General features: G+C 50.6%; 1 protein-coding gene across 4 annotated transcripts in view; it reads left to right on the forward strand.

The window, feature by feature from the left end:
• Window positions 1-14,962, forward strand: part of SMG6 (SMG6 nonsense mediated mRNA decay factor) — a 239,887-nt gene that overhangs the window by 204,312 nt on the left and 20,613 nt on the right. For all 4 annotated transcript variants that reach the window (XM_030800159.1, XM_030800156.1, XM_030800157.1 and 1 more), the window contains exons 14-15: window positions 10,402-10,578; window positions 14,338-14,484. In XM_030800159.1, coding sequence (XP_030656019.1) covers window positions 10,402-10,578; window positions 14,338-14,484 — 324 coding nt within the window. The remainder of the gene's footprint in view (window positions 1-10,401; window positions 10,579-14,337; window positions 14,485-14,962) is intronic.

A 14,962-nucleotide genomic window follows, 5' to 3' on the forward strand; every position in this document is an offset into this window, starting at 1 on the left:
TCAGGAGGCTGAGGCACGAGAATCACTTGAACCCAGGTTCAAGACGAAGGTTGCAGTGAGCCGAGATCGCGCCACTGCACTCCAGCCTGGGCGACACAGCGAGACTCCGTCTCAATAAATAATAAATAAATATTTGCCAGACATAAGTGGTGTGCCTCTGTGGTCCCAGCTACTCTGGAGGCTGAGATGGGAGGATTGCTTGAGCCCAGTTATTTGAGGCTGCAGTGAGCCTTGATTGCTAATAGAGCAAGACTCTGTTTCGAGAAAAAAGAAAAAGACCTTATCAAGCTTAAAAGAAGATGAGGGAATGAATTGATTGCTCAAACGTAAAATCACTGCAGGTTGGGGGGAGTACTGTGTGAACTTTCAGAGGTGCCAGAGGAAGCAGACAGCCTGCAGGGTACTGCAAAGGGGGTTGCCTGGGGCCTGAAGTTCAGGATTAGGGAATAATAGCTAGAAGTGCCAGTAGCGATCTTTGGGCGGAGGGGTGGGTGGGCAAGGGTTTACAAGGAGCTTGGGAAGCATTAAGAGAGATTGGGATTTCATTTTATAGCAAGGCTAAGCCCAAAAGAATTGTCCATCCTGACTTCCTCGGGACCCATCTGTCTGAAAGGAATGAAGGAGCAGTGTCCTGGGTCTCTGCAAGGAGTTTTTCTTCTCCCTTGGGCTGAGAATTCTGCCTTCCTGAGTACCGCAGGTCATGGCAGCCGGGGAGGGGCACGTGCTCTCTTGATGCAGGGGTCTTTCGATGTATCTAGTATGAATGTGACCCACGCCACCCAACCCCCCAACTGAAACAGGGATTTTCCTTTGTTCTGTGATGAGTCCCCAGGGTCTGGAGGACAGTGCCTCACACACACAGTAGGCACTTACATTTTCCTGAACTGCATATTGCCTAAGTGTGTTGAAGACTACAGATGTCTCCGAGAGTCCACTCTTGTGCCACACGTAGAATAAATACCATTAGGAGCAAATTTGGTAAAGGAGCCTAAACACAAACCTAAGGGGAGGCCTCCTGGACGTGGCTGTCTAGAAGGCAAACAATGTGGTTCAGAGTGACTAGAGCCCAAGGTTCAGTGCTTCTGGCCCAGAGCTAACTGGCAGTGTAGAAACAGACTGTGTGTGGATATTTGCAGACTGAGACAGATGGGAGGACTTTCATCCCCAGGGGCTGAGCCTGCAGCCTCCCCTGCTGGTTCAGTAAGTGAGGGCCCCAGTGCCTGTGTTCCAGGTTTCAGACCAGCTGAAGCCAGCCAGACCTGAAAGGCTTGTGTTGGCAATGCCAGTATCCGTCCTTAACCCCTGCCAATGTGGGTGGCTGCTCTAAGAGCACTCTGCAGGGGAAGCAGAATTGGACTGAAGCCCGAGCTACTGCTGCCTATAGTTTGCTCTCTGTGACGCTCTTGCCGCTGAGAATGTACCTTTCTGGTACAGCCGGAGCCGAGAGCTCTAGAAAAGAATAGTTTCTGTCCATGAAGGAGTAGTTCAAGAAGAGCAAGCTTACTCTGCCTATGGAAGACCAGACTCCTATCTGGCTTTGTTTGGAATATCTAAGCTCAGGAAATTCAGGTGGGTAGAAAATACCATATTGGGGATCTTCTCATCACTACTTTCATATTGGGAGACATGAGGCAAGGATCCAGCTGGGTCTTATTTAAGAAAGATACCAGGCTGGACACGGTGGCTAATGCCTATAATCCCAGCACTTTGGGAGGCTAAGGCAGTGGGATTCCTTGAGGCCAGGAGTTCGGAGCAGCCAAGAGCAGCCTGGGCAACAAAGCAAGACCCCATCTTAGAATAAAATAAGATACTGTTGGCCAAGCAAAGTGGCTCACGCCTGTAATCCCAGCACTTTGGGAGGCCGAGACAGGTGGATCACTTGAGGTCAGGAATTCGAGACCAGCCTGGCCAATATGGTGAAACCCCATCCCTACTAAATATACAAAACTTAGATGGGCGTGGTGGCACGTGCCTGTAGCCCCAGCTACTTAGGAAGAATCTCTTGAACCCAAGAGGTGGAGGTTGCAGTGAGCCGAGATCTCGGCACTGCACTGCAGCCTGGGGCGACAGAACCAGACTCCATCTCAGAAAGAAAGAAAGTCACTGTTGCATGGTTTGCAGGGCCTCCTCAAACCCTTAACAATCCCATTAGCAAAGGCAGAGCCACCGCCCATGCCCCACTGTGAAGGGACCTCATGGACAAGGCAACTGTGACTATATTTCTGATACATTTATTAGTGGCCCACTTGTTCTGAAGCCCAGGACCTTGGAGCCTCTCTAGATTACTGGAGTAATGCATGCATACCTATGGTTAGGTCCAGAGTCTTTTTGAAGAATAGGAAGAGGGATTGCTGAAGAGAGGCAAGGTCTTTCCTCCCCTGCTTGGCCAGCCCAGTAGCCTGGATCTAGCACCTTAATTCTGAATAAAATATTTCAGGCCCTGAGTGGTGGCTCGTGCCTGTAATCCCAGTGCTTTGGGAGGCCAAGGTGGGAGGATCACTTGAGGCCAGGAGTTTGAGACCAGCAATATAGCAAGACCTCATCTTTACAAAACAATTTTTAAAAATTAGCCAGGTTCCCGCTTGAGCTCAAGAGACTGAGCCTGCTGCAAGCCATGATGACGCCACTGCAAACTCCAGCCTGGACAAATATAAAAAAATTTTTTTTGCAGCTTCAACAGCCAGGTAAGCATTTCAGGGCCTCTCCCCTTGGCCCTTGGCTATGTGCCAGCCCCATGCTTCCCACCTTGCCTCTCAGACTGGCTTCCAAACAGCTCAGCCGTGTTAGGCAGTGCCCCTCCCACCTCTGAAGAGAGTGGAGAAAAGAGGAAAAAAAAAATGCCAGCTGCTCAATTATCGAGCACCTACTGGGCCCAGGCATCTGGCTAAGTATTTGATATGTATTCTCTCTGTCTTTTTTTTTCTTTTTGAGTCACGATATCACTCTGTCACCCTGGCTAGAGTGCAGTGGCTAGCTCATGGCTCACTGCAGCTCTGACTTCCCCAGCTCAAGCGATCCTCCTACCTCAGCCTCCTGGTTAGCTTGGACCATAGGTGTGGTGCACCACCATACCCAGCTTTTTTGTTTGTTTGTTTGTTTTTGACAGACAGTCTCACTATGTTGCCCAGGCTTGTCTTGTCTTTTTTTTTTTTTTTTTTTGCAACAGAGTCTTGCTCTGTCACCCAGGCTGGATTGCAACAGCACAATCTGAGCTCACTGTAACCTCCACTTCCTGGGTTCAATCGATTCTCCTGCCTCAGCCTCCTGAGTAGCTGGAATTACAGGTGCCCGCTACTAACCCAGGTAATTTTTGTATTTTTAGTAGAGATGGGGTTTCACCATGTTGGCCAGGCTGGTCTCGGACTCCTGACCGCAGGTGATCCGCTGCCTCGGCCTTCCCAAGTGCTGGTATTACAGGCATGAGCCACTGCACCCGGCCTGTATTATCTTTTAAACCTCACAAACAACTTGAGCGAACAAAGGCTCAGAGAGGTTAAGTAACTTGTCTAAGGATAAACAGCCAGGAAGTGGCAGTTAGTACTTGAACTCAGGTCTGTGTAACTATGAAGCCCAGGCTCTTGTCCAACGTCTTGTATTGCCTTATCTTGCCTCTTGCCAGAATGGCCCCGTTTTTTATACTTTATTTACCTCATTGCTTCCTGTGTATGCTTCACAACTCCCCTGTTCCCCTGGTTCTCCCTTCAGTGTGAACATCATCTCCTTCCTAGTAGCCAAATACACCCGTATCTTTTGGGATCTTCAGTAACCCTGTCTTGGGACAGTCTCCCCACCAGCACCAGGTCTTGCCATCTGACCATTTGCCAGTTCCCACCTCCCCCTAAGAGACTTCAGCACACACATGGTGGTTACAGGTGGAGACCGCAGTTATCTGTGCAATGCTGGCTGATTGACAGTGGCCCTCATTGCCTCCTCTAAGAAGAAAACACAGCTGTTGGGACCAGACACATGGAATGGTGTGGTTGCTGTGGGTGGACCAATGATGTTAGCATTTCATCTTGTGACCCAATGACCTTTCAGCTAGCACAGGCCAACCATAGGACTAGGGAGGGTTGGATCTGGACACTGGGATTAGAAATGACTGAGAAAGGCCGGGCGCGGTGGATCACTTGAGGTCAGGAGTTCAAGACCAGCCTGGCCAACATGGCGAAACCCCGTCTCTACTGAAAATACATAAATTAGCCAGGCGTGGCAGTGCGCACCTGTAATCCCACCTACTCAGGAGGCTGAGGCAGCAGAATTGCTTCAACCCGGGAGGCGGAGGTTGCAGTGAGCTGAGATCATGTCAGTGTACTCTAGCTTGGGTGACTGAGCAAGACTCTGTCTCAAAAAAGAAAAAAAAGGGGCCAGGCGCAGTGGCTCACGTCTGTAATCCCAGCACTTTGGATGGCCAAGGCGGGCGGATCATGAGGTCAGGAGATCAAGACCATCCTGGCTAACACAGTGAAACCCCGTCTCTACTAAAACAAACAAACAAACAAAAAAAAACACAAAAAGAATTAGCTGGGCGTGGTGGCAGGTGCCTGTAGTCCCAGCTACTCAGGAGGCTGAGGCAGGAGAATGGCGTGAACACGGGAGGCAGAGCTTGCAGTGAGCCGAGCTCGCACCACCGCACTCCAGCCTGGGCGACAGAGCGAGACTCCGTCTCAAAAAAAAAAGACTGAGAAAGTAGCTTGTACTTAACGCTTTATATAGAAAGAGGCCCAGCTATAGCAGGGGTAGGGAAAGAGTGAAATACTGTTTGAATTGATCCCTTGGACAGTATGCTCCGAGGTTGTCAGGAGATGCATCTGGTCCAAGGATGTGTGCTTTTTCTCACTCTGTCCCTCTTATCATTCAGCCCCCGCGCAGGTTCTTTGTTTCACTCCTCTCTGACCCATGAGCCTCTTTCTCAATTTCATACCAACTTCTTCCGACTCAAGTAGGCTGTGAATGTCTGTCTCCCCATCCTAAGCTACTGCCTGTGTCTTCAGAGTGACTGTGCATCCTTGTGGCCAGTTTCGCTCCTGCCTTCTGGAGTCTGCTTCCTGCCAGGAGGCCCCTCCCCCTAGGAATGTGAATAAACCATTTCCTCTGTCCTCCCAGCTCCAGAGGATTCCCTGTGTGGTATTTTTTATTTCTCGTGTCTGAACTTCCATTGGCAGACCCCTTCTTAGGCTGGCCCACCCTTGGCTGCTACAGAATTGAGCTTCCCACCCTTCAGTTTCCTCTGAGGGTGAGTAGTGCATAACTAGAGTTTCCCAGTTTGTGAAAACACATTAGTCTGAGTTAAATTTCTTGTGGCCAATCCTGGAGGTTTGGCTCATTAAAGATGATAATTAACCCATTGCTAATTGACCTCAGAAGCCAGCCAGGCAGCCTGTATTTTACCAGCCTTAGTGTTGGATTTGTAGGCTATTTTAAGGTTTCTTAATAATCTCAGCAAGACTTCACGTTCCTGTCTGCATCTTATTTGCTCTAAGGACATTCTGTAAAATTAACAAGCTATAAAGTTTGATTGAAGGTTTCAACAAATGTGAGAATAATTGGCTCCATTTAGAGAAACAAGAAAAACAACCTGTAAACTCGAGTTTGTGGGGGGAAACCCGTGTGATTGTTCTCTTTAACTGGAGGGGCAGTAGCAAGCTGGACTGTTAAGACTAGAAAAAAGAACTGACTGATGGTACAAGTTTAAACTCCGATTTCTCCAAACCAAAAATTCAGAAAAAGAAATTTTGCAGAATGACTAGTAACCGTGGTTGTGCCTTCCAAGAGGCCTGTTTGGAGAAAACGGGGACCAGGTAATGATAGAGCGAGTCCCTCACTCCCTAGAGCTTGCATCCAGGGTCCTGGCTCTCCAGCCCTTCTTCATATTCCCTGGCTAGATTTGGAGGTTTTCTCCCTGCCCCGGGGCTGCCGTGAGGTATTAAGTCTTGCAACTCAGAGCACATCAGTATGTGATACCTGGTGCTTAGTTCCCGTTTTCTCTTACCCTCCCTACCTTCATAAAGCAGCATATAGCTCATTTTCTCTCCCCAACCCCCTCCTCCCCCCGGGCATCTCTACCCACACCGTGCTTGTTCCCTACAGAGCGGCTGTGAAGAGTCACCAGTTTTCGGAGAACACCATTTTTCTTCTTTTCTTTTTCTTTTTTTTTTTTTTTTTTGAGACAGAGTCTCGCTTTGTTGCCCAGGCTGGAGTGCAGTGGTGCAATCTTGGCTCACTGCAACCTCCACCTCCCAGATTCAAGCGATTCTCCTGCCTCAGCCTCCCTAGTAGCTGGGACTACAGGCTCATGCTACCACGCCCGGCTAATTTTTGTTTTTTTAGTAGAGATGGGGTTTCACCATGTTGGCCAGGCTGGTCTTGAACTCCTGACCTCAGGTGATCTGTCCACCTTGGCCTCCCAAAGTGCTGAGATTACATTCGTGAGCCACCGTGCCCAGCCGAGAAACACCATTTTTCTTTACTTCTCCACCTCTCCACCTTAAATACCCCAGAACAGTTACCCAGTCTTCTCTCTTGACCTAGAGGTTTTCTCCTTTGTTCCTCGCTCCTCTTGGCTCCAGCCCCTACTTACCCCATGCTTACATTATCTCTCTCTAAGGAACTGAGCCTAGGAGAGAACAGCCTCCTGTATCGCCTCCCCACATCTCACTTTCAGTTTTCCTTTCTGCTTGGTTCTTTGCGTGTGGACTTGATTAGAGTGATAACTGGAGCCCTGAAGCTAAAGGTTTCAGTTCCTGCTGCAGTGGTGAGCTGCCTCCGACAGTCTTCAGGGGAAGGGAAAGGGGCTTGCTTTCAGCTCTTCCCTGACCTAAAGCCCCAGTTTTCTTTCCCAAGCTGATTGAAATGATTTGTATGTGATATTTTGTCAATTAACTTGGGAATTCTTGACAATCGCCTACACAGTGCGTCTCCCTCCAGAAGGGTCAGGACTGTGAGTGAGAAGGTACACCACAGAGGAGAGGTCCGTAGGCGCCCCGGGGTGTTCCCTGGCTGGCAGCCCTTTTAGTCGCCTCTAGCCCCAGTCCAGCCCCACGTTGCTAATGTAGCCCAGGAAGGGAGCCTCTCCCGCCCAGCTCTTTCTCCTCTGGAGGATCCAGAGTTTGCCCCCAGAGCCGCGATATACATGCCACTTACATTCTGTTTTTCATTGATATAGAGTGGAAAAATGTGCTCACGAGCGGAGTTACTGTGGGGGTGATGTCACAGGCTTCATCTGGAGCCCTTCCTCTCCAAGGAGGGAGTCCAGCTTTAACCCCTCTCCTGCCAGGAAGTCCTCCGAGACCAAGCAAACATCATCTTGGATGAAGTCTCTTATTAACTGTATTTAAACTGTTCTGTGTTGTTCTTTCCCTGACTCAAGTGCTGCGGGCTTTATCTAGGAGGATATTCCTGTAAGTCTCCTACAGAACTCCAGCATCAAGAGAGCTGTGGTCCTCTCCCCAGTGGGCTTATTCCCCCAACGTCAAGGCAGAATGCTTTTGCAGACAGGCCAGTGAGCTACAGACAGAACGTTTCTCTGTGCCTCTGGGCAAGCCCTGGACATTCTGCCTCTCAGTTTCTCCATCTACTAAAGAGCTCAGACTGTGTACTTCTCACTCCCACAGTACACTTTACACAGCTTTGACCATCCTCCCTGCTGCTTGGATTGCAAAGGACAGGATACTCTTCCAAAAGACAGACAACCTTTCTCTTTCCAAACAGGTAGAATCCTTTTCAGGCCTGTTAACACCAGGTCAGAGACCCCAGTAGATCACAGCCTTTTGCGTATCAGCCAGGAGTGTCCTTGTCCTAGAGGAGGAACTAATAGCTATGGCAGACACAGTCTCCAAGGAAACCAATTTCCTCCTAAATGGGGTGGAAGTGAAACCGGGAGAGGGCTACTCCTCGTTGCTTGTGTCCATGGAATTGGAATAGACAATTCCCACAGAGCCTGTAAGGATGTGCTGCAGGCGGCCTCAGGATGTCCACATCCCTGGGTCCCGCTGTGCCCTTGAAATCCCCATCTCCAGGAGTCCCACGTCCACACATGTGGCTTTTCTCCCTCGGCCGGGAACCACGCTTTCTTAGCCACGCAGCATACCATGTAGCCCGTGCTCTAGCAGCAGCAACACTCCTGCCCGCCTCTCCATGCATGCATCCATGGCACACTCCTGTCCTGGGCAGGTTTCCTCTGCACACTTAGCAGGGGTGCCAGTGTACCTCTCATCGTCTAGGTGAGGCCAAGGACAGTTGCAAGCTTTTCCTCTGTCCTCTTCTCACTCCTTAGCTCCCCTCTCCTCTCCATTCAGTGGCAGCAGCCTCACACCAAAAAGGAAAGTCCTGGACCCATTACATAATTCTCCATAGTGCAAGCAGTAGCTGGGGCGTAAGGTCAGAGGTCATAGTGGGGTCAGGTGGCTGACACACACTGTAACGACAAGGTGGTTAAAATTAGACCACAGAGAGGAAACTGGCAGTCTTGTGGAAATGCAGAAGTTTCCTATGCAAGTGAGAGGCTGGAGATGCAGGGAGGCCACTGTGCGTGCTGCCTGCCAGGCTATTACTCATTTCGGCTCTGTTCTTTAATGCCTTTTAGCCCCTGCTTCTGTATTTCTAGCCTTCCTCATCACATGTTTGAATACACGCAATGGAACCATGCTTACCTGCCCTGGGCCAAGACAACCTTTCCTTCTCCTTCACGGAGGTAAGCCCAGGACCAGGCACCCCAAGCTCAAGGGGCTGGACTTTTTCTAAGCCCTTCTGGTTAGCTGAGAACCTTCTACATCAACCTCTCAGGTGAAGGTGGTCAAAGTACTTAGCTTGAGATTCCAGCCTATAATGGTAACAGGGCCAATGGTGAGAGAAAGCAGAGAACACTCCTAGACCAGGTAGGAAAGCGGGGTTGACTTTTGGTGAAGGTGGCAGAGGATGCAGCCACGGAGCGCACAGTTGACCGGCGTGTGCCGCACTTTCCTGGGCAGCCAGCCTGCACAGCGGTGCTCATTTATTTCCACTATCTTAGAGAACATGGGTCATGCCTGCTTCATCTGCTCTCTGTGGTACCCAGCCGAGCTTCCCTGGGCTGTCCGTCTTTACTGTGAGCCTATTGTGTGCACAGCTTGTCCTTACAATTGTTGCCAGTGACATATGAAAACGATGAGATTTAGGCTTTGCCACCAGAGGAGTTGCTGTCCACATGAAAGAACACCTGCACCTGTAAAATGATCATCAGTAGCCTCCAGATTAGTACTTCCCTATGTGCTGCAGATAGAAGGGACTTATTAATAAGAAGTTCCTTTCACATTCAGAAATGAGGATGCATTAAAAGAGAGGCAGGGGCTAGTCAGTGAGGATGAAGGGGCCGTCCCTTGCGGCACGTCTGGCCACGGACGTGTGTTTCCCATGTGGAATGGCCTTCAGCTTTCAAGCTCCAGATCCAGCAGGGCCCCTCTCCCTTGGTGAGCACTCAGCCAGTAGGGAGAAGAGGATGCTGGAGGCTAGAGATGAAGAGAAGGGCACAAAGGGGCAAGCATGGAGGAGCGTGTGAGCCAAGCAAACAGGTGTGAAGGAGAGGGCATGCATGTGTGGTGCCTCCGGAAGGGGGGCCCAGACTGGGGGACAGTGGACACTTCATCTGAGACACTTACACATTTGACTATTGCTCAAGACACTGAGTTTCATCTCAGCTAAATCAGCCCAAACTTCTCTGACAGCACTGACTTGTGTGCTGATGTGGCCACATGGGAGCAGGTTGGCGTAAACATCAGAAAGAGTAGAGCTTTGGTGAAACATCCCCACCTGCTCTGCCTGTCTCTCTCCTGACAATTTCCTGCCTGACTCCAGTCTCTTGAGCATGAGTAGCTCTTAGATAGGGCAGGAACATGTCAGGGGAAGCCCAAAATGATCTGGTTGAAACGAAACAGCCAAGAAAGCCCTTAGCATTCAATTTGCACTTGGGCTGAAAATTCTCCTTTTGGGACTCTGGAGCAGGGGTGCTAGGAGAGGAGTGGAGAGTGGCAGCGAGGGGCCCCAGAAAACTCTATGCTGTGAAAGCACTCCACTCTTCCCTCTGCTGGTTCTAGACCAAACTTAGAAGAATGTCATGTATTCTGTTTTGTATCAGGACCTTAGTCAAATAAACGTAAGGCACCTGTCACTGGTCCCTGGGGTTGTCTGCTGCCCCAGAGATAACCTATGGAGAGATAACCTCAGAAGATCTTGGTCCTCAGCCTGCCCTGGGCCCTCACCTACCACCTGACATGCCCTTGTGCCCTCTGCACCCCGTCATTCATTCTGACCCCCTTGCCTGGTAGCTTTGACACAGTTCCCCTGTGCCCCTCAGCCGGCAAGCAACATCTCGTCTCCATCTTCCCTTTCAGAAAATGCTGTTTTTCTTCTCTCCCTCTCACCCTGTAGGTTATTGCAGCTGACTGCAAAAGGGTCACAGTGCTGAAGTATTTTCTGGAAGCCCTTTGTGGACAAGAAGAGCCTCTGCTGGCATTCAAGGGTGGAAAGTATGTGTCAGTGGCACCCGTCCCAGACACCATGGGAAAGGAAATGGGAAGCCAAGAGGGAACACGACTGGAAGATGAGGTACTATGCGGGAAGAGCCCGCTGTGGCAGAGGGAAGGCCCCCTCCCCATTCTGCCCGTGGCTTCAGCTTCTCCTCCTGCTTATTTATGAGCACAGAGGACAGTGTCTGTGTTAATGTGACCAGCCAGCTTCTCGAGAGTGTGCTCTGATGGTGCCCCTTCCTGCCAGTCCACCCCGGTGCCTCCATCCTACTCCGCTACGAGTTCCAGATGCTTCTTTTAATGCTGCATTGAGGAGAAGGGAGGAAAAGAAAGAAAGAAGGAGTTGAATAATGTGCAGCTCTCGAGGCTTAGGAAAGGGAGAGGGGGGTGGTCAGGATCAAGTTTATAGATGTGTGGAGCCCAGTGCAGCACAGGCCTGAACTCCAGCCTCCAGCACACGTACAGGAAGAGCTGACATTGCTGGCCCTCTGTGGAAAATCACCCCTCCCCTGTCCTACCCTCCCTGCCTTGTTCCCTCCCTCCCTCCTGCACATCCTGATGTGATTAAGGAATTCTCCTCTTGTTTGTTTGCCCTTGGTTGTTCCTGTAGCCCTTGCTTCACTCCAGACTCGTGTGTGTGTGTGTGTGTGTGTCTGTCTGTCTGTCTGTGTGTATGTGTGCGCACGCGTGCACATGCATGAGCCTGTGTACCCACCCCTGCAAAACTCCACTGGCAGTTGCCCTGCCCTATATATTGCCGTTGCATATATGTGTCTTTCTGGGGGTGATTGTTGATGTGGGTCTGTGTGTGCTGGGTTTGTGTGTCAGTTTAAGTAAACACTGCTGCCAGCTTCCCTGCTGTCTGTGGGTTCTGAGTGGTTGTGAGTGTGATGTTGTTGGAGCATGTATGCATTTAGTATCACTTCCAGCTGCCCTGCTGTGTGTCTGGGTGTGTGTAATTCTGTCTGGATGTGTGTTCACACACATCTCACTTTTGCCTGAAGGTTGACTCTTCTTTTTACCCCACAGTGTTACAGACAGGAGACTTAGGTGGGAAGGAACATGGGACTAAGGGAAGGGATGGAAGTGATTCTAGCCAGGGGCCAGGTCACCCATAGGCCAACACAGTCATTTGGCCCGCAGCAGTCTCAAGCGCCCGGTAGAGCAGGGCGGGGTACAGGGATGAAATCAGCAACAGGCCAAGGAAGCCAGATGTCAGCTGGAAGCTGTCGTTTGTGATCTGAAACAGTGATAGAGTGGCCACCTTTGGATCAGAGTCTTGAGAGCAGCAGAATCTTGGACTGGCTTCATTAGAATAACTGGAGAGCTCCACCCCACCCCTGATGACATAGGGCTCAGCTTCCAGAATAGAGGTGGTTCCAGGGATAAAGCTGAGCCTAGGATTCCAGACTCTCCAGATGAAACCTGGGCAGAGAATAATGGGAAAGAATGAGCTGTTAGCATGGGAGGGGACAGCAGGCTTGCTAAAGCTGGCAGGGTGTCCAGGCTTCAGGCAGGGCAGAGCAGTGCCACCCAAGCCCTGGGCACTGTGTGGGGAAGCACAGGTGGGGCAGTGCCTCCGTCAGCTCTCTCACCCTCACTTTAAGGCTGAGGGCAGAGCCAGGTTAGCTTCCAGGCTTGCCCAAAGATGCCCCCTGGCCAGTGGAGCCTGCAGTCCCAAATACAGTGAGGCAAGTGAGGCCCAGAGAGGGCCACAGCATCAAAGCCAGAGAAGGCCTTCTCTGCCCTCACAAGGAACAGATGAGTTCTCTGGTCCCATATCTTGGTAGTGCCACACTTTTTTTTCTCGCTCTAAGGCTTATTGACCAGACAAAGGTTGTGACCCACACCAGGCTGCCCACTTCTTCCTTTTCCCACGAGTCTCCTGGGCTCCTTCATGTTAGTGGTCTCTGGGAAACTCTGCTCACCCTGGTCTGTGTCATTTCATAACCTTGCACTTCCTCGTTTACTGTGAGAGCTGAGCGAACCTCAGACAAGCTTCTCTGACCCTCTTTTGACCTCAGTCAAGCACACTTCAAGCCCCGTGATAACCTTGTAGATCCCTAGTCAGACAGGCAGAGGCAGTGTTCCCCCATGGGCTAGGCAGGCATTCTGTCCCATTCACTGCAGTCTGGGTTAACCTCATGAACAAGGAAGTGAATGTGCCGAGTTTTCCTTCTTTCCACGGCCTGGGCCTCTCTGGAGGTGAGCGCTGTGACACTATAGCATGCCTGTGTCAGATGAATGGTGACTGTGGACAGCGTCCCAGACCCCTGACATCTTTTAGGATAGTGACAGTTCTGGCCCCATCCTCAGATCTCATCTCTCCCCAAACTGCAAAACGGAATCACTTCAGCAGATTGGGAGAGGTAGGGAAAGATGTTTCTTCAGACATAGTTCTTTGTGAATAGAACACAGTTTAGTCGCTTAGGGATCCTACCAAAACACCCCTAGATTCTGCTCACAAGACAAAATATACCCCCGTCATCTACCCAGCCACCCACTTGTGTAATCCCTTTCAGTCAAGAGACTCCATCTGTATATTACCTTGAGCTGGACAGTTAGAGAGGAGAGCAGTCTGTACTGAACAGGTCTAGAGTGGGCTTACAGCAGGCCTAACGATGCTGAGCCACTAAGGGCTGGGTCTGAGCTTATGGTCTAGATTCAGGGTGGCTTGGCTATTAGTATTGGTAAGAGCATAAACTTTGGAGTCAGATTCACTTGGGCTTGAATCTCTGCTCTGCCTTTACTAGCCATGTGACCCTGAGCAAGATGTTGACTTCTAAACCTCAGTTTGTTCATTTATAAGATAGGGATGGTGATAGCACCTATCTTATCTCACAGGCTGTTGTGAGGATTAACTGAGTTAATACATGAAAAATGCTTAGCCCAGTACCTGGCCAATAATAAGCACTCAGCAAGTGATAGCTGTTGTCATCACTGTCATTATTATAATCCAGTTAGAAACAGGAACCTTCTACTAAATTATTCCCTGTGTACCCATGCTAACCCTGTCCCTCAAAGGACGCTATCTTGGGCAGCTGCATGTTCTCTGTTGACCAAGGCCAAAAGTAAGGAAGCAAGGAATGGAGACTGGGACCACCCAGGGAGTGATGGCTGCTAAGAGCTGAGGCTGCAAGTAGGGAGGTGCCATCCTTGGGGAATGTGCCACCAGCCTGGCAGGAGGCTCCTTAAGCCAGCCAGCCACCTCCTACCCTGCCCAGGCCCTGGAGGGCAGCTGAGCAAAGTCATGTCGTGTGAATTCCTGTAAAGGGGCCCAGCAGTCCTCACACCACCAGGCTGGAGTCTTAAAAAGAAACCAGGGCAAGGTCTGCTGAGCTGCAACATCTGTCTCTGATGCTGTCTGCGGCAAGGGAACTTCCACGCCTAATTCCCAGCTGTTGGCCAGAGCTGATTCCTATCAGATCGTTAGCATGAATTAGATTTAAATTGGGTGGTTTAAATCTCTCTTGTTTCCCTCTTGAATCATTGGTGACTTCAGAATGAAAATAGGCCTAAAGTTTGACTTTGTGAGTGTGTACCAGGAAGAATACAGAGTGTGAGTAAACCATGCAGGTATATATGTGTGATTGCAAGTGACTTATGGTGTAACTCTCTGAGGGAAGAGTATAAAAGAGAGCAGCTCCGGGGAAAGAGTGACAGCTTTTGTCAACCTCCCTTTGCCTGAGTAGAGGGAAGCACACACCAGGGGACCCTTTGCAAGGGATGGCCCCAGTCTGCATGGGTGAGGGGCCACAAGGGCAGTGTCGGGTTCAGTAAGTGCCATGGGCCCAGCTAACTGTCTCCTCTTTGTCCCGGTCGGCTCCACCACCCAAAGGAGGAGGATGTGGTGATTGAAGACTTTGAGGAAGATTCAGAGGCTGAAGGCAGCGGGGGCGAGGATGACATCAGGGAACTTCGGGCCAAGAAGCTGGCTCTGGCCAGGAAGATAGCTGAGCAGCAGCGTCGCCAGGAAAAGATCCAGGTGAAGTCGGCCTGGGGAGCGTGGTTCCCACTATGGGGGTTGCTGTCTAGGGCATGAGAGGGTGTGGGCAGAGAGCAGAGCTGGGCAGGACACTAAGGAAGAGTCAGCCCTGCGATGTTCTCTCTAGCTCTACCCCTGTGTTTACTCTACCACTCAATTCTGGTGGCAGGTTTGGTGCCTAGAGTCTCCCTGATCCTGGGCTCCAAGGCAGGGGTAGGGTCTTCTCAGAGAACCTGAGAAAAGCTGCTTCCCCAGTGAGAATCTACAAGTGCACACCACACATACATGACCTTTCACACAATTCGAGGGGGTTTCAGAGTTTCCCTGAGCCTTATCCAGATACTCCTGGAGAGGCTGTGGATTCTCAGTTCAAAACACCTATTCTCAGGGAGAGGATGTCATGGCCACAGTCTGCTTACCTGGATTCCCAGTGAAATGGAAGACCCCCTGGACAAGATACTCCCTACACCCTTGCAGA

The sequence above is a fragment of the Nomascus leucogenys genome, chromosome 19, assembly GCF_006542625.1.
Source record: "Nomascus leucogenys isolate Asia chromosome 19, Asia_NLE_v1, whole genome shotgun sequence".
Taxonomy (NCBI): Eukaryota; Metazoa; Chordata; class Mammalia; order Primates; family Hylobatidae; genus Nomascus; species Nomascus leucogenys.